Source organism: Eptesicus fuscus, chromosome 9, assembly GCF_027574615.1.
Source record: "Eptesicus fuscus isolate TK198812 chromosome 9, DD_ASM_mEF_20220401, whole genome shotgun sequence".
Taxonomy (NCBI): domain Eukaryota; kingdom Metazoa; phylum Chordata; class Mammalia; order Chiroptera; family Vespertilionidae; genus Eptesicus; species Eptesicus fuscus.
Window position 1 is genome coordinate 365,759 of NC_072481.1, and position 17,530 is coordinate 383,288.

At 69.6% G+C, this 17,530-nt stretch overlaps 2 protein-coding genes across 4 annotated transcripts; one reads left to right on the plus strand and one right to left on the minus strand.

The window, feature by feature from the left end:
- The first annotated feature begins 79 nt into the window (after nt 1–79).
- Nucleotides 80–3,320, plus strand: TAS1R3 (taste 1 receptor member 3). Its single transcript, XM_008151812.3, has 6 exons — nt 80–264; nt 348–648; nt 743–1,525; nt 1,654–1,857; nt 2,006–2,126; nt 2,341–3,320. Exons 1-6 carry the CDS (start codon nt 80–82, stop codon nt 3,318–3,320), a joined length of 2,574 nt encoding a protein of 857 aa, XP_008150034.2.
- A 663-nt stretch (nt 3,321–3,983) lies between these two features.
- DVL1 (dishevelled segment polarity protein 1) lies at nt 3,984–16,597 on the minus strand. 3 transcript variants are annotated; one of them, XM_054721047.1, is made up of 15 exons: nt 16,340–16,597; nt 11,012–11,081; nt 10,720–10,841; nt 10,446–10,549; nt 10,071–10,209; nt 9,247–9,340; nt 9,104–9,173; nt 8,872–9,011; nt 8,711–8,787; nt 8,110–8,177; nt 7,879–7,956; nt 7,042–7,173; nt 6,735–6,902; nt 6,452–6,655; nt 3,984–5,322 (listed from the first exon to the last, which is right to left on the minus strand). In XM_054721047.1, exons 1-15 carry the CDS (start codon nt 16,507–16,509, stop codon nt 4,934–4,936), a joined length of 2,025 nt encoding a protein of 674 aa, XP_054577022.1. In that variant the 5' UTR covers nt 16,510–16,597; the 3' UTR covers nt 3,984–4,933. The 3 variants fall into 3 exon arrangements, with proteins under 3 accessions (XP_054577022.1, XP_054577021.1, XP_054577023.1); XM_054721046.1 differs by having other exon boundaries at nt 7,804–7,956; XM_054721048.1 differs by lacking the exon at nt 3,984–5,322 and adding an exon at nt 5,803–5,824 and having other exon boundaries at nt 7,804–7,956.
- Between the last annotated feature and the right edge of the window lie 933 nt (nt 16,598–17,530).

Consider the following 17,530-nt stretch of genomic DNA (forward strand, 5'->3'; position numbering starts at 1 on the left):
TCTTCACCCCTCCCAGCCTGGCTCACCCTACCTGGGCCCCACCCGCTGGCCATCCCCATCAGGAGCAGCCGCCACCGCCATGGCCGGCCTGGCTCTCCTGGGCCTCTCGGCTCTGCTGGGCCTCGGAGCAGGGGACCCGCTGTGTCTGTCCCGGCAGCTCAGGATGCGGGGGGACTACGTGCTGGGTGGGCTCTTCCCCCTGGGCGCAGCCGAGGACGTGGGTCTCGGCCCCAGGACCCAGCCCAACACCACCGTGTGCACCAGGTAGGGAGCGGGGGAGGGGGGCAGGGCCGGCGGGGTGCTCCCCAGGAGGGATGAGGTGTCCCCTCCAACCTGTGCGGCCGCAGGCTCTCGTCGCTCGGCCTGCTCTGGGCGCTGGCCATGAAGATGGCCGTGGAGGAGATCAACCGGGGGTCCGCCCTGCTGCCGGGCCTGCGCCTGGGCCATGACATCTTCGACACCTGCTCGGAGCCCGTGGTGGCCATGAAGCCCAGCCTGGGGTTCATGGCCGCGGCGGGCAGCTGGGACATCGCCGCCTACTGCGACTACGCGCGGTACCAGCCCCGCGTGCTGGCCGTCATCGGGCCCCACTCCACCGAGCTCGCCCTCATCACCGGCAAGCTCTTCGGCTTCTTCCTCATGCCCCAGGTGCGCCCCGTCTGTCTCCCCCATGCCACCCACCCCCACCGGCCGGCCCCAGGGAGCCTCCATCGGGACACACCTCCCCTCCTGGCCGCTGCAGGTCAGCTACGGGGCCAGCACGGACCGGCTGAGTGACCGGGAGGCCTTCCCCTCCTTCTTCCGCACGGTGCCCAGCGACCGCGCCCAGGTGACGGCCGTGGTGGAGCTGCTGCACGCGCTCCAGTGGAACTGGGTGGCCGCCATGGGCAGCGACGACGAGTACGGCCGGCAGGGACTGAGCCTCTTCTCCAGCCTGGCCAACGCCCGGGGCATCTGCATCGCCCACGAGGGCCTGGTGCCGGCGGCCGGCGCCCACGGCCCGCAGCTGGGCGCCGTGCAGGGGCTGCTGCGCCAAGTGAACCAGAGCCGCGTGCAGGTGGTGGTGCTGTTCTCCTCTGCCCGGGCCGCCCGCGCCCTCCTCAGCTTCAGCATCCGCTGCGGGCTCGAACCCAAGGTGTGGGTGGCCAGCGAGGCCTGGCTGACCTCGGCCCAGGTCCTGTCCCTGCCCGGCCTGGCCCAGGTGGGCACAGTGCTGGGCTTCCTGCACCGGGGCGCCCCGATGCCCGACTTCCCGTCCTACGTGCGTGCCCACCTGGCCCTGGCCGCCGACCCCGCCTTCTGCGCCTCGCTGGACGCAGAGCAGCCAGACCCGGAGGGCCACGTGACGGGGCCGCGCTGCCCGCAGTGCGACCGCGTCTCGCTGGAGGATGTGTCTGCCGGCCTCCTGCACCACCAGGCCTTCTCGGTCTACGCGGCCGTGTACAGCGTGGCCCAGGCCCTGCACAACACGCTGCTCTGCAATGCCTCGGGCTGCCCCCCACGGGCACCCGTGAGGCCCTGGCAGGTGAGGACGTGGGAGCTGGGCCGGCCCCGCTTGTGCCCAAGGAGAGGGGGCGGCGGAGGGGGAGGCCTGGGGGCTGGCAGCTGGCCCCCCGTTCCCCACCCACTGCCCCACCCCCCACCCCCCGCCAGCTCCTGGAGAACATGCACAACATGAGCTTCCGGGCGCGTGGCCTGCCGCTGCGGTTTGACGCCAGCGGGAACGTGGACATGGGCTACGACCTGAAGCTCTGGGTGTGGCGGGACCCGGCGCCCGAGCTGCACACAGTGGGCAGCTTCGACGGCCGCCTGCAGCTGCAGCTGCCCCAGATGCGCTGGCACACGCCGGGGAACGTGGTGAGTGCCCAGCCTGTCCCCACCGCACAGCTGCTCTGCAGCAAGGCCTGCCCCACCTGGGAGGGGCAGGGGGCGAGGGGGGAGCCGTCCCCAGGCCCTGGGGGTGCACCCAGCCCAGCGAAGCCTGAGTCTGAGGACCCTGCTCCAGAGGCCTGTGTCCCAGTGCTCCAGGAAGTGCCAGGAGGGCCAGGTGCGCCGGGTGAAGGGGTTCCACTCCTGCTGCTACGACTGCGTGGACTGCAAGGCAGGCAGCTACAGGCGCAGCCCAGGTCAGCCCCTCCCCGGGCAGCCCTTCCCTGCTGGTCTATGTAGCTGAGGCAGGCGTGGGGAGGGTCCCGCAGGGTGAGGAACACATGGCCCAGAGGGTCCTGGCGTGTCCTGGCTCAGAGGCTGACGCCCAGGCCGGAGCCCGAGGCAGAGGCAAGCCCAGGGGAGCCCAGGGGAGCCGTGCCCCAGCGCCCTCTCTCTCCTCCCGGCCCACAGACGACCTCTTCTGCACCCCGTGCGGCCAGGACCAGTGGTCCCCCGACAGGAGCCTGCGCTGCTTCCCCCGCAGGCCCAGGTGCCTGGCCTGGGGGCAGCCGGCCGTGCTGCTGCTGCTCGCGCTGCTGGCCCTGACGCTGGGCCTGGTGCTGGCGGCCCTGGGGCTGTTCGTCCGGCACCGGGACAGCCCCCTGGTGCAGGCCTCGGGCGGGCCGCGGGCCTGCTTTGGCCTGGCCTGCCTGGGCCTGGTCTGCCTCAGCGTCCTCCTGCTGCCCGGCCGGCCCAGTCCCGCCAGCTGCCTGGCCCAGCAGCCGCTGCTGCACCTCCCACTCACGGGCTGCCTGAGCACCCTCTTCCTGCGGGCGGCCGAGGTCTTTGTGGAGGCGGAGCTGCCGCCCAGCTGGGCAGACCAGCTGCGCGGGCACCTGCGGGGGCCGCGGGCCTGGCTGCTGGTGCTGCTGGCCGTGCTGGCGGAGGCGGCACTGTGCACCTGGTACCTGGTGGCCTTCCCGCCGGAGGTGGTGATGGACTGGCAGGTGCTACCCACGGAGGCGCTGGTGCACTGCCGCGTGCGCTCCTGGGTGGGCTTCGGCCTGGTGCACGCCGTCAACGCCGTGCTGGCCTCGCTCTGCTTCCTAGGCACCTTCCTGGCGCACCACCAGCCCGGCCGCCTCGATGGCGCCCGCAGCCTCACCTTCGCCATGCTGGCCTACTTCATCACCTGGGTCTCCTTCGTGCCCCTCTTCGCCAGCGTGCACGTGGCCTACCAGCCCGCCGTGCAGATGGGGGCCAGCCTCCTCTGCGTCCTGGGCATCCTGGCCACCTTCCACCTGCCCAGGTGCTACCTGCTGCTGCAGCAGCCGGCGGGCAACCCCCCCGAGTTCTTCCAGGGAGGGGGTCCTGGCAGTGCCAGCGGGCCGGGCGGCGGCAGGGGCGGAGCCCATGACCCAGCAACCTCGCCCCAGTGCGCCCAGACCTAGTTCCTTCCTGCAGAGCAGCCTGCAGGCCCACCCCCAGGCTGACTGCTGCCCGTGACCCAGCTCCCCCTGGGCCTGCGCTTGGCCCTGTGAGATCTCACCACTTGGGCGCAGTCAGGCCGTCCTGTCCAGCAAGGCCTGCCCAGGGACCCCGCGGGGAAGCAGCCAATAGGGGCTCCTCAGGCCACACCCACGCTGAGGGCTCAGGGAAGCCACAGCAGAGTCACCTGCAGGTCAAGCTGGGCATCACTCACCTGGCTGGGCCTAGCCTAGGTCCCCCACCCAGCACCCCTCTGATCACCACTGGGGTGGGAGGTGGGTGAGTGGGCTACCGCCGCCCTGACATGGGCCCAATGCAGGACAGAGGCCCCCTTGGGGGGGGGGCACCAGCTTCCTTCTCTCTCCCCGTCCTGGCCGGAGCGGGTAGAGTGGGGTTAGCCCGCCGCCAGCACCGCGGACAGAGCCTGGCTGGGTGGGGGTTCAGGACCAAGGCCAGCGCCCGCCGCCGGGACCCCTGGAGCCAGGAGCCAGCACCGCGGACAGAAGACGTCGCGCCAGGACCTTGCTGGCTGCCAGCAACTGGCCAGACCCTGGGGGAGGCTGGCCCAGCCCCCACACTCGAATCTGAGGGAGCTGGCAGGAGAGAAGAGACACAGGCACAGTCAGTCCCATAAAATTAAATGCTTTTTTAGTGTTTAAAATAGCATTTACACAGAAGCAGCTCCATTCACTATCCAGACGCCCTCTGACTTGATACAGTATCTACACCGCAGACACGATACAGTATCCACATTGCAGACACGTGCAGGCCAGCTCACTGGGAGGAAGCGTGTGTGTGTGTGTGTGTGTGTGTGTGTGTGAGGGGGGCGGTCACCTGAGGACAGCAGGGAGGGCAGGCTGGCCCCCTCTCCCCAGACCCGTCCCTGCAGCAGCTGAGCATCCGTGGGCCACAGTCCACTCCTCCCGCCGCTGAGATGTGCCCCTCCCGTCCCCCCTCACTGGCCCCCCACGTGCAGACACTCCCTGTGCCTCCGCATTCACTCTGAGACCCGGCGGCGGGGGGACATGCCTGGCCACCACCTCCCACAGGACACGGGCCAAGAAATAAATAAATAAGTTACACCCGACCCGGGCAGCCAGAGAGGTCTGGGGGCTCCCTTCCACCCCAACATGGCCCCCCCAAGTCTGAGCAAGAAGCGTAGGGCCTGCACACTGGGTGACGGCAGGGACCAGGCCCGGCAACCACCTGTTTGGCCGGGGACCTGTCTGCAGTGCTGTGGGCACACGGGGGTCCGAGGCCCACGCCACGGGGCAGGTCAGACCCGCCTGCGCACAGGCCCCCCTAGGTCCGCATGGACACGGCTGCTCTGACCAGGACAGACGGGCTGCTGAGGCCAGATAAGGGGGCTCGGGCCGCCCGCCCCCCAGCCTGCCCCCACTCTGTCTAGCCCAGACCCCACAGCACGGCCCCTGGTGCGCGTGGAAAGCTGCCTGACCCCTGACGGCCACAGCTAAGACGAGGCCACACGAGCTCCAGGTGCAGCGCCTCCTGCGGGGGCAGCAGGACCCCCGTCCCCCACCGCAAGGCCGCCCGGGGGAAGGCATCCTGTCCTCGGTCACATGATGTCGACGAAGAACTCGCAGGGGTTCCCCATGGCCTTCTGGAAGGACTGGCGGCTGCCTGTCAGCTCTGGGGGGACAGCGGCCAGCTCCCGGACAGGGGGCCCCCCAGGCGGCCCGCCCACCACCGAGTAGGCCTTTGTCAGAGGGTGCAATGGGGGGAGCCCCGGGGCAGTGGTGGAGGCCTGGCTGTGCGGGCTGCTGCCACGGCTGAGCTGGCTGGCGGGACGCTCCCACCAACCGCCGCCCCCTGCCCTGCTCGGGGCCGTGTGGTCGGACTCGCTGCCGCTGCCCCCGGCTCCGGGCCTCCGGTGCTCCTGCTCGCGGCCCGGGGCCCGCCGGCTGCTCCCGCCCGCGCTCCGCGTGGACCCGCTGCTTTTGCTTCCTGGGATGGAGAAAGGGAAGGAATGGATCGTCGGTGCCAGGCCTGCCCCTTCCAGAACTGACCACTGCCCGGCACCCAGGGCAGGGCCTGGCGGTCCCGAGCGGGGAGGGAGAGGGGCAGCCATGCAGACACCAGGGCAGGAGCGAACCCGCCCAGAGACGCAGGCGCAGCTGCAGCAGGCGGGGGCGGGGGGGGGGCGGGCAGGCGGGGACACTGGGGCCAGCTTGGTGCCCCCACACCTCACTCCGATGCCTGCACCGAGGGCCTGGTCACGCCCGAGAAACTGAGGCTCCCGTTGGCCAACCTGGGCCCCCCACCCGAGACCCACCTTCCATCGGACCCCGGGGCCCTGGCTAACGGCTCGGCTCAGCCTTGTCCCGGGTTCTCAGAAACGCCGGGAACCCGAGGGTGCCGGCCGGCGAGGGACACGCCAAGAGGGACGCCGGGCAGGGCCCTGGCTTACCGGCCCCGAGGGTCCATCCGCTAGTCCTTCAGTCTAAGGCTTGCTCAGCACAAAGCAAGGGATAGCACGAGTTACACGCCAGGCGCGGCCCGGCCCCCACGCCCGCCTGCTCTCCTACCCGGCACGCCCGCCGTGCCCTCCCCTCCGCACCGGCCTCTCCTGCCTGGGTCAGCTGCCTGGCATCTCCCCAGACCCTGGTCCATGCCCACAGGCCTCACTGGTCCCCACGCAGCCTCGGGCCAGTTTTCCTCATGGTTCATCCCCGACCCATCTCCTCAGCTCCCACATGCCCGTGGGGCGTGGTTATCGGGGACGGACGGTGCTGGCTCCCCGTTGTCTGTCCTCCACTAGGTCCTGGAGCCCCTCTGCACGCCCCAGCCCAAGCCACCCCCGCCCTTCCCTCACCGTCTCCTGGCTTCCTGCCTCGGCCCCACCACCCCAGAGCCTCCAGGTTCCTCCTCCCCACCTCCCTCAACCACTCATGCCTCGCAAAGGGAGTCCACCCCAAACTCCAAGCACAGAACAGGCGAAGTGCACAGGGCAGAGGGGCGGGCACGCAGGGCAGAGGGGCGGGCACGCAGGGCAGAGGGGCGGGCACGCAGGGCAGAGGGGCAGGCACGCAGGTGGCAGATGGTAGGGAGCGGGCACCAGTGGGCAGGCTCTCACCTTCACTCTGCTGACTCCCGGCGCTGCCGCTGCCGTAGCTGAAGCCAGGGTCCTGGTACGCGGGCGGGAAGCAGGGCGGAGGCCCTGGGTACTGGTAGGGGTAGCCCTGTGCCAGGGGCCAGGGAGCCGGGTGGGGCAGCGGGGCCAGCGTGTCCTGATCCGAGGCCCCGCTGGAGCCGCTGTTGAGGTTCATGGCCTCGAGAGCTGGCGAGAGGGGAGGCCGGTGAGGGCGCGGTGGGTGGGCAGGCCCCCTGGGGACCCCCAGCCCGCGGCCCCCACTCACTGCTGCACAGGTCCCCGAAGACGTAGTAGCACTGCTCGGAGAAGGTGACCTTGTTCACGGTGTGCCGCAGGAAGCCGCGCTTCAGCATGCTGCTGGCGTACTTGCGCGCCTCACGCCGCTCCTTGAAGCCCTCCACGTGCGTGTACAGCCAGTCCACCACGTCCGCGCCTGCGGAGGCTCGTGTCAGGCAGGGGGCCGGCCGTGCATGTGTGCGCGTGCATGCATGTTTGTGTGTGCACGTGTGTGTGTGTGTGTGTGCGCTGTGTGCGTACCGCCCACCCGCCCCCGGCATCTAGGGCCCGCTCACCGATGACGGCGTTGGCGATGGTGATCTTGAGCCACATGCGGTCGCGGATCTCCAGCCCCGAGTCGGGCAGCTGCATGGCCCGGACCACGGCGCCCATGTCGCTCTTCACCGTCAGCGGCGCCTCCTCCAGCTCTACAAGGCACGCCCTCCTCAGCGGACAGGCCGCCGCCCACCGTGCCCACTGCACCCCCTCAGAGCCCGGTGTAGTGGAGCCCCCAGGCCGAGGAAGGGGTGTGGGGGCCGTCTCCTCCTCCTGTAGGTGCTTCCATAGGATCTGGGCACGAACCAGGGTGAGGCCGCGCCCACCGTGGCCACAGCCTCACGGGGACATCAGCAACCCGCGCCCCTCCGGGCTGTTAGTCATGTTAGAGGCAGAAAGCAGATGGGGCTCCACACAGGCACGCACACACACAGGCACGCATACACACGGGCACGCATACACACCTACATGTGCGTGTGCACGTGCACACACGCAAGCACATGCACACACACACGCACGCAGTTGTCTGCCCTGCCACAGAAGACCCTGGGCAGGGACCCAGGCTGGCTCGGCCCCTGGGGCACCTCAACCCCCACCGCACAGGATGTGCATGGGAGGAGCGTGAGCCTGAGGCCACGTGTGGGCCCTGGTCCGACTGCAGGGGCCCTGCAGCAGCAGGACGCGGAGGCTGGCAGGGCCCTCGGGGGGACCGCGCCAGGTGGCGCCTCGGCCTGGTCCTGGGCCCTGGTCCTCAGTTCGCTGAGCTAAGAGCTGCCACTTACGTGGGGCGCCAGGCACAGAGCTGGTTAGTGAGGAGGAGCTGGTGCGCGTGACGGCGCTGGAGCAAGGGCTCGTACCGTAGCGGGGCAGGGCTCCGGTCAGCGCCGCCGTGTGGGACAGCCAGGCGGCCGGGTCGATGGGCCGAACAGGGTCAGCTGGGAGGCCGCCGCACGGCAACAGACAGAAAGATGGACAGACATGGGAGAAAGTGGAGCACAGGGCAAAGCGGAGAGAGGCCGCAGGCTGGCTGGGCGCACCAGCCCCACCCCCACCCGTCACCCCCACCCGCCAGCCCCATGGTCACTCACCCCTCGGGACGGTGAAGTAGCTCCGGGGGGTCGGGTCCCAGCACTTGGCCACTGTGAGGCTGATGGGCCTGCGGGGCAGGAACGGCAGGTCGTGTGGGCGAGGCCCCATGTGACCGTCAGGCCCCGTGTCCCGGGTGCCCCCCCGCGTGGCCCCCGCCTCACCCCGTCTGGGACACAATCAGGCCCCGTGTCCCCGGGTGCCCCCCCGCGTGGCCCCCCCTCACCCCGTCTGGGACACAATCAGGCCCCGTGTCCCCGGGTGGAGCCCCCCGCGTGGCCCCCGCCTCACCCCGTCTGGGACACAATCAGGCCCCGTGTCCCCGGGTGTCCCCGCGTGGCCCCCGCCTCACCCCGTCTGGGACACAATCAGGCCCCGTGTCCCCGGGTGCCGCCCGCGTGGCCCCCGCCTCACCCCGTCTGGGACACAATCAGGCCCCGTGTCCCCGGGTGCCCCCCTGCATGGCCCCCGCCTCACCCCGTCTGGGACACAATCAGGCCCCGTGTCCCCGGGTGCCCCCGCGTGGCCCCCGCCTCACCCCGTCTGGGACACAATCAGGCCCCGTGTCCCCGGGTGGAGCCCCCCGCGTGGCCCCCGCCTCACCCCGTCTGGGACACAATCTCCCGCAGCACACGCACGGCGTCGTCGTTGCTCATGTTCTCAAAGTTGATGTCGTTCACCTGGGGGAACAGGGGTCCGTGCGGTGGGTGGGGTGCGGCCCTCTCGGCGCGCCCCCCCCCCCCCCGCCGGTCCCGGTGCCCCACCTGCAGCAGCATGTCCCCGGGCTCGATGCGGCCATCGGCGGCCACGGCCCCGCCCTTCATGATGGAGCCGATGTAGATGCCGCCGTCGCCCCGGTCGTTGCTCTGCCCCACGATGCTGATGCCCAGGAAGTGGTGCCTCTCTGGGGGTGGGAGCGGTCAGCAGGCCCCGCCCCCGGCCCGGCCCCGTTCCCCGCCCCGGGCCCCACGCCGGCCCAGGGAACCAGAGCCTCACCCATGTTGAGCGTGACGGTGATGATGTTCAGGGACATGGTGGAGTCGGTGATGCTGCTGAAGGACGAGGCCTGGGAGGGCCGGGCGCAGGTGAGGCTGTGGTGGCAGCACAGACCCCGCCCCGCCCTCCCGCCTGCTACCTACGCGGTCTGCCTGCCGGAGGCGCTGCTTCCGCCGACGCCGCTTGTGCTTCCGGATGAGCCGGGAGGAGGTGCTCTGCTCAGTGGAGCTGCTCAGCCTGGGGTTGCAGATGGCGGGGCATGGGGGTCAGGGGGCACGAAAGTCAGAGGTGCAGAGGTCAGGGGCTGGAGGGGGGCTGCAGGGAGAAGGTGCCTACACACAGGCATCCCGCCCCCTCCACGTCGCTGAGGGGAGGGGACCGGAGGTGGCAGGTGAGGCAGGTGGTGTCTGTCAGAATCTCAGCTCCTGGCTGCACACATCCCGCTCTACACGTGTGCAACATGCAGACCCCACACCCACGGGATCACTACTTTCAGGTGAACATGGAGACACAACACAAACACCAGGTAAGCCATCATGGCCTCTGCAATGGCACACACTCATGCGTGCACCAAGTGCACACGAACACACCTGTGCACATCCACACATGTATACAACATGCACATGCATTCATGTACACACACGACACACACCCATGTACACATACACACATGTACACAACATATACACACACCTGTGAAACACCCATGCCTGTGTGCACGTATGACATACACTCCCACACACATGCCCATTTGCACACACACCCACAGCCACCACACACTGTGCACTCACACAGCCACAACACCCATGAGCACATACATGCCCACACACACCTGCACCTGCACGCACACACCTACACACGTCAAAACACATAGCACACACCTTCAGACATGCCCATATCTGCATGCACGCACACACACGTGCACACACGCCTGCACACACGTGCACACACGCACATGCCCGCGCACCGGCTCGTGTTGTCATCCTCATCAGAGTCGATGAAGCTGCTGGACTCGAGTTCGCTGCTCAGCAGGGTGGAGGCACTGTCGGGGGGCAAGCCCAGGTCCCGCCGCCGGTCCCCCCTCGGGTGCCCGTTGGCCCGGGTGGCTGTGGAGACAGAAGGGAAGTGAGCCAACTACGGGGATCCCTGGAGGTCACGGTGGCCCCTGTTGACCTCAGAGCGGGGCAGCGTGACTAAGGGGCTGCTGGACGAGGGGTCAGATGCTCGAGAAGTCGGGCCTGGGACCTCTCCCCAGAGACCCCACTGGCCGGGGCAGGAACGCGTGGGCAGCAGGGACCTGGGGTGTGCTCTGGGGTCTGGGGTGGAGGGTGTGGCCTGTTACCCTCTTCCCGGTTCCGGCGTCGGGCTCGCTCACGCCGGTGGCTGACCATGGATTCAGTGCCGGTCTCGTTGTCCATCCCATCACGGCTGCTGGCCACGTTCGGGCTGTGCCGACAAGAGTGTTGTGCAAACTGGGCCCCCAGTGCCTGGGACCCTTTCAGGCCCTTGCCTCCCCCCTGCCTGGTGAGACCCTGACTCCACCCACCTGCCCAGCTGCCCACCCCAGACAGTCAGGGCCCACAGGACCACCGGGCTCAGTCCCCCCGAGTTCTTACTGGAAAGATGGGGGCCGGGAGTCCCCGATGCCACCCATCCGCTCAAGTGGTGGGGGCAGGTCGGTGTGGCCGTCGGTGGCCTGAGAGCCCGTGTCCGAGTGCGCGCCCTCCGCCAGGACCAGCTGCGGAGGACAGTGAGGCTCAGAGGTGCCTCTGGCCACCGCCCCCCACAGGGTGCCCAGGGCACAGGCGACCAGCCTCGCACACTCAGCTAGCCTGAGCCCCGCCCCCTACGATTCTGGGACCACCCCCACCCCAGCCAAAGCCCGCTGCCAACGCCCCCCAGACTCACCCAGGAGACCACGCGGCCATTGAAGCAGGGCAGCCTGGCATTGTCCGCAGAGATCTCCTCCTTCACCACCCTGCGGGCAAACGCCGCCGTGAGCCCCGCACAGGGCCGCTCTCCCCGTGTGCTCCGGAGAGAAGCCCCCGCCCGACCAGGGCGCCCAGCACACGCCCAGCTGTCAGTCTGTGTGGCTGTCCCGCCCACCACATTCTCTTCCTGGGGCTCCAGTCATCCCCCTGAGCGCCCCTTCCAGGGCCCAGCCCAGGGGCCAGAGCCCGGCCCTCAGCACCGGGTCACCACCTGCAGCACCCTACACCTCGAGCCCGCCTTGCTCTGTGTGCGCCCCAGGGGAAGAGCTGCCAGGGAGGGGCTCTGTCTGGTTTCTCCTCTGCACCCCTCCCCCCCCCCAGCCCAGCACAGGGCCTGGGACACGGCAGCCTCAGCACAGGACCCCATGGACACAGGTGGGTCGAGATGGCACAGTACACGCACCCCCACATGCACACGCACACGCACACACACGCACTCTCCGAGGGCAGGCCACCAGCCCACCCAGGGAGACAAGCAGACCCCACTTGCTGCACCTGCTCAACTCCGGACCTGAGAGGCCAGCTGGGCCCACCAAGAGGTCAGCCTCGGAGGTCAGCGAGCCCTGCCTGACCTCTGCACAGTGCCCCACCCACTGCACAGAGAGCAGCCAGGCCTATTTCTTTATTATTTTTAAATATTTGTATTGCTCTCAGAGAGGAAGGGAGAGGGAGAGAGAGACAGAAACATCAAGGATGCGAGAGAATCATGGATCGGCTGCCTCCTGCACGCCCCACACTGGGGATCCAGCCTGCAACCTGGGCACGTGCCCTGACTGGGAATTGAACCGTGACCTCCTGGTTCATAGGTCGACACTCAACCACTGAGCCACGCCAGCTGGCCACCAGGCCTATTTCTTAATGGGGCCCCTGGTCAGGTGGCTTGAGGGTTGGGGAGGGCAGGATGCAGAGGCCAGGGCAACGCTAACTGGGAAGGAGGCCCATGACCCCGGGGTTCAGAAACAGGTGTGTGTGGGGGTCAAGGTTTCAGGTTCCAGAGGTGAGGGGAACAGCAGCCAGCACAGCTGGCAGGGGGCCCTGGGGCAGGACAGGCATGGGCTGTGGCCCAGACACACCCCACACTGTGGCCCCTGGAGGCCCGGGGAGCAGGCCAGGCAGGGTGGGGGCCTGCAGCAGGAGGGGCCTAGACGCCCTCCCGCCTGGAGCCCAGCCCTCCCCAGCACAGCAGGATTTCCATGCCAAAGGCCATGCCCAGCGGAGAGACGGGGGCCAGGGCACCGGGCAGGAAGCAGCCTCACTCGGCGGGTCCTGGGCAGCAGCAGGTGGCAGGAGCCCCCAGAGCTGGCACCCCACAGTCCTGACCAGGGAGCAAGGCTTCACACACAGGGAGGGGGCCCTAGACCCTGGGGCAGAGTAGACGGAGGAGACAGGGCCCACCTGGGGGGAGGGGGCACCGCCACAGGCACCCATACGCTGGGCACCTCAACCTGCAGAAAGGTCCCTTCTCAGGCCCCACAGCCCTGCAGACCTGAGCGCCAGGGAGGCGGGACCCAGCCCAGACCCGAGGCTGGCACCACAGGAGGACCTGGGGTGGGCCGGGGACACGGGGACCCCGCCTGCTGCAGCTGACTGACCAGGGTGGGGGGAGGGGAGGGGGGAGGGGGCCTGGTCCCCACACGGCCAGGTGGCCCCTCGGGCGGCCTCCCTGCCACACCAAGCTCCGCCCCTTTCTGATTCACCCACAGGGAGGCACCCCGGGCTCCCTCAGAGGCCCAGGAGCACCCAGGCCCCTCCTGCCCACCTGGCCAGGACCTCTCCACGACCCACCACCAAGGGCTGCCTGAGGCCTCAGGGCCCCCCCTCAGCACAGAGGCCCTCCCAGCTCCCAGAGGCCCTGCTCCCCGGCCCTCGCCAGCCTGAGGACCCGTCCTGCACCTCCGTCTACACGCGTGACAGAGCATCCTGCCATCCACCTGGGGGCGGGGCAACGGGGCCCCTCAGGCCCAGCCCAGCTTGGCCAGGACCGGGAGGGAGGGAGGACATCGATGGAGGAGGAGACGCCGGAGCCCCCAGGGCCAAGGGCACAGGCTCCTGTCCTCGGGGAGCCCCACGCCGGCGGGGAGCCCAGGGGTGGCGGCTGGGAAAACGCCTCCCGACAACCCTGAGGCCCCCCGGGCCGGCCTCGCCGGGCGGAGAGCGGACTCCGCAGCATCTCCTCTGAGGCCACCCGGCACCCCTGGTGGCACCCTGCCCGTGACCTCAGCATTGCTGGTGAGATCCCCGTGAACCTCCAGCGGGTGGCTGCCCGGCCCACCCGCCACCCCTGCAGACCCACCCTGGGAGCCGAGTGTGGCCAAGGGCCCAGGAGGACCCGAGGGGCCAGCCCCTCCCCGTGGGCGGCTCTCGGGGCGTCCACAGGGGCACAGGGTCCCCATCCTCTCTTCCCGCCACAGAGCAGGGAGTTGGCAAAGAGCTGGCACAGGACACCCCCTGGGCTACTGACCCCAAATGGCACAGCTACGGAGAGCAGAGTGGGACTCGGCCAGGCTGAGTGCCCGCCCCACCCAGCCCCACCCAGGGCCCGAAAACAGGTGGCCCAGAGACCAGAGGTAGAGGGGCCTGGGCCACAGCCATCGAGCTACATGCCAAGTCCAGCCAGACCGGGCATCCGCCCAGCGGTCCTGGAGGGGCTGCGAGCCCAGGACCCTCCACGTCACGGAACTGAGGGCTGGGCCCAGACTCTTCCCTACACCACACCCACCACAGGCCAGAGACCCCCGTTTCGCTAGGTCAGAGCAGCTGTGACATGCATGGGAAAGTGGGGGGGAGGGTGCAGGACCCCTCTACCCACTTGGCCAAGGACACCCATGGGAAGTGGGGCCCAGCCCAGAGCACATGGTCCTGGCCCCCTCAGACTCTCCCTTCCCTCACTACGTGGCCAGCCGTGGCCAGGACAGAGACTCAGGGAACTCAGGCCCAGCCCACAGTGGGGGGTGGGGGGGTGGGGGGCGGAGCAGGAGGCCCAGGCTCACCAGGGTGCTCCTCACAGCCCCCCAAGTGAGGCCGCCCTGTCATGGACCTGCCCGCCCTCCCCACACCTCCAGTTACGTCCGCCAGGCGTCCAGGTCTCATTCACACTAAAGTGTAACAGATTACCCCTCCCAAAGGGAGCTTAGCCCACCGAATAAATGGTTCTAGAACAGGCAGACCTTGGGGCTCTGCAGGCAGATCTCAGGGGCAGGGGGAGAAAGGAGGCAGCTGATGGGGGTCTTCGGGGACCTGGCCACCAGCCAGCGACCCGGGGAGGAAATAAGCGAGCCCGTGCTGTCTGCCCACTGTGCCTTCCAGCGCCACCCAAATCCATTCCCCTGCTGACCCCCCTCGAACTCAGAGCTGCCCCTGCCTCCCAGGGGCCCTGCTCGCTCCCCCACACCCAGCCAGTTCCAGGCCTGAAGAACTCCAGGGCTGCTCCAACAGTCTGCCCACCCTCCGCCCCAACCAGGGACCCACGTGTCCACGCGGGTGGACCAGGCTCTGGACCATGTCCTGGGGGCCGGCCTCTGCGGGGCGTGCATGTGGGGTGGGGGTCTCTGCAGCTCGTGGGTGGCCCCCATGGCTCTGGCCCCCAGGACATGGTCCAGAGCCTGGTCCACCCGCGGCAAACTGGGACCTGGGCACACGCCTTGCCACGCCACAGGCTCGGTGCTGGCTTCGGTCTGTGACAGAGAGCATGTGTGACCTTGGCAATCTTTGTTCAAACTGAGTTACGCCTGGCCGGCTGAGCGTCAACCTATGAACCAGGAAGTCAAGGTTCAATTCCGGGTCAGGGCACGTGCTGGGGTTGTGGGCTCAGACTCTCTCATCATTAATGTTTCTATCGCTCTCTGCCTCTCCCTTCCTCTCTGAAATCAATGAAAATATATTTTTAAAGTAAATACGTAGTAATAGACTAAGCTAAAAGCGAAAGTGCCCTCTCACATGGCGGACGGTCACAGCCACAGCAGCCCAGACCCCGAGGGGCAGCGGCTGTGAGAGACGGCCCAGCGAGGGCAGTGAGGGGCACGGGATGCCCCACCCGCAGGGCCGGCCCCTTGTGGCTCCTGAGCTGAGCCAGCAGGAAGGCCAGCCACACAGGCCCGGGGCTCCTGCCTCCCGAGGCTGCCAGGGACACACCCACCCCTCTCCCCTCCCCTAGGTTGGGGGCCGGGGCGGGGGGGGGGGGGGGCCCAAGAGAGTCCGGTTGCCCAAACATCCCTCAGGTCCTCAAGAGCTGCCGAGTAGCCCCAGCCTGACCCGGCTTGGGCTGCCCAGGGCCCAGGCAAACCACAGAATCCAGGAAGTGGCCTCAATGTCAAAGTCCCCGGACACGGCCCCACACAAGGACGTGGGCACACCTGCTCAGCCCACGGCTCGGCCCCCCTCCCCAGCCCTGCCAAGCGGGGGACTCGGGTTACTGGTGGCTGAGCCAGGTCAGGCCTGGAGCCCACAGCCCGCCTCCTGCTCCCGGCCCCAGAGGCCCGGCCAGCGCCAGTGGGAATTCCTCTCCACAGACGGCCACCGGGACCGGGCACTGGATGCTGACCAGAGGCAGCTCCCAGGACACCGAGTGCTCAGCGGGGACAGAGGCCCAATGGCAAGCAACCCCAGGGCGGGGCGGGGTGGAGTGACCCTTGACCTCTGCGCTGACCTCAGGATCCCGGAAGAGGGGGCCAGGGGTAGGCTGTCGTGAGCCTCCAGACAGATCCGTACCCCTGTGCCAGGTCACCTCGTTCCCCCCCACGCTAACCAGGGGACCCAGTGGGTGGCGGGGACTCTGCCCCCACGTCCACCCCTTCCCCAACGACGCTCCGTAAATGTTCCTCGGACCCCAGGCTCCACAAGCCATAAGCTCTCCAGGCACCTGCCCCCCCCACAGAGGGCGCAGCCGGGCCCTGAGTCTGAAAGGTCCCACCATGGGGGGGCTGCAGGGTCGCCCTGGGCCACAGACTTGGACCCGCAGGTCACACACTCAGGCGCACGGACCAGGCCCAGGGCGGGTGGGGAAGCCAGGACGCGCGCCTGCCCACCGCCCTGAGTTCTCCAGCTCCTGGGCTGGCCGTCAGGGCCCCACGTGCCTCCCGCGCAGGGCACAGACAGGTGGACACACCGTATGGGGCGGGGGATCGGCCCGGGTCACGGTCCCCGGACCTCCCCCTGCCCTGCCCGGGTCACGGTCCCCGGACCCCCCAGCCCTGCCCGCGCGCAGGCAGGTGCCGACCCGCCCGCACTGGCCCCGCGCGCCACCGACCCGAAGTCCTGGTCCATGGACTTGAAGAAGAATTTGTAGGCGTGCACCGGCCGGTTGCTGAGCACGTTCTTGAAGTCGGCCAGCGTGACGCGCTCGGGCGCCACGGGCAGCTTGACCAGGTACGGCGTCTCCTCCTCGTCCATGTGGTAGATGATCTTGGTCTCCGCCATGGCGCGGCGGCGGCGGCGGCGGGCCCGCTCGGCGGTCAGGCCCGGCCCGGGGATCCGACGCGGGCGCCTCCCCGCCGCCGGCCTGCGCCCCGCCCGCCCGCCGCTCCCGGCCCGGCCGCCCCGGCCCCGCCCGCCCCGCCGACCCCGGCTCCGCGCGCGCCTCGCCGGCTGCCCAGCGGCCGGCGGCCGCCCCACCGCCCGGGCCCGGGACGCAGCGGGGAGCGCACCAGGCCCGGCCGCGTCCGTGCGCCCCGCCGCCCCCTCGGGCCGCGCAGTTCCAGGGACCGCCCGGCGGGGCTGCGCGCGGCCCGCGGGGGGCGCCCGAGAGCGCGGCGGGGCTGACGTCACGGGCGCGCGGGGGAGGCGGGGCTGCGCACGCGCGGGAGGCGGGGCGCGCGGCGACGGGGGCGCCGCGTGTGCGCGCCCGCGAGGCCTCCGCCGCGCTCTCCCCGGCCCGGCCCCTGCCTCCAGCCGGGCGCACGGGGCGCCCACGACACGCTCTGGGCCCGACCTGTCGCGCGTGGACAGACGGGGCGCGCCCGGGGCAGGAGGTGGGTGGGGCCGCCCTGCATGTCGCGCCCCGAGCTGTCGGAAGGGAGACCCCCGCCCCGACCCGCCGGGATCCCTCCGGAGCGTCGCTGGACGGGGTTCCGGCCCTCCAGCCCCTCGGGAGAGCTCCCCGGTCGGTGGGGGCTGAGACCCGAGGCTGCGGGGTTCGAAGGAGGCTGAGGACTGAGTCGCCCTGGGAGGGAGCGGAGGACACCGGTAGCCTTGCGCCCCCTGCCGCCCCCCTCCCAGCTCCGACATAGCTCCCCCGTTGCCGGTGCCCACGGGGACTGAGAAACACGGTCCAAGTGAGTGTGGGGAGGACTCGGGCGTGCAGGTGTGAGCACACGTATGTGATGCCAAGGTGACAGCGGGGGGCGGGGGGAGGGGTCACCCAGCAGCTCTAGGCGCGCACGTGTGCAGAGGTGCCCAGGCAGCAGGTGAAGGGTTCCCCCCACCCCCAGCCACTGTCAAT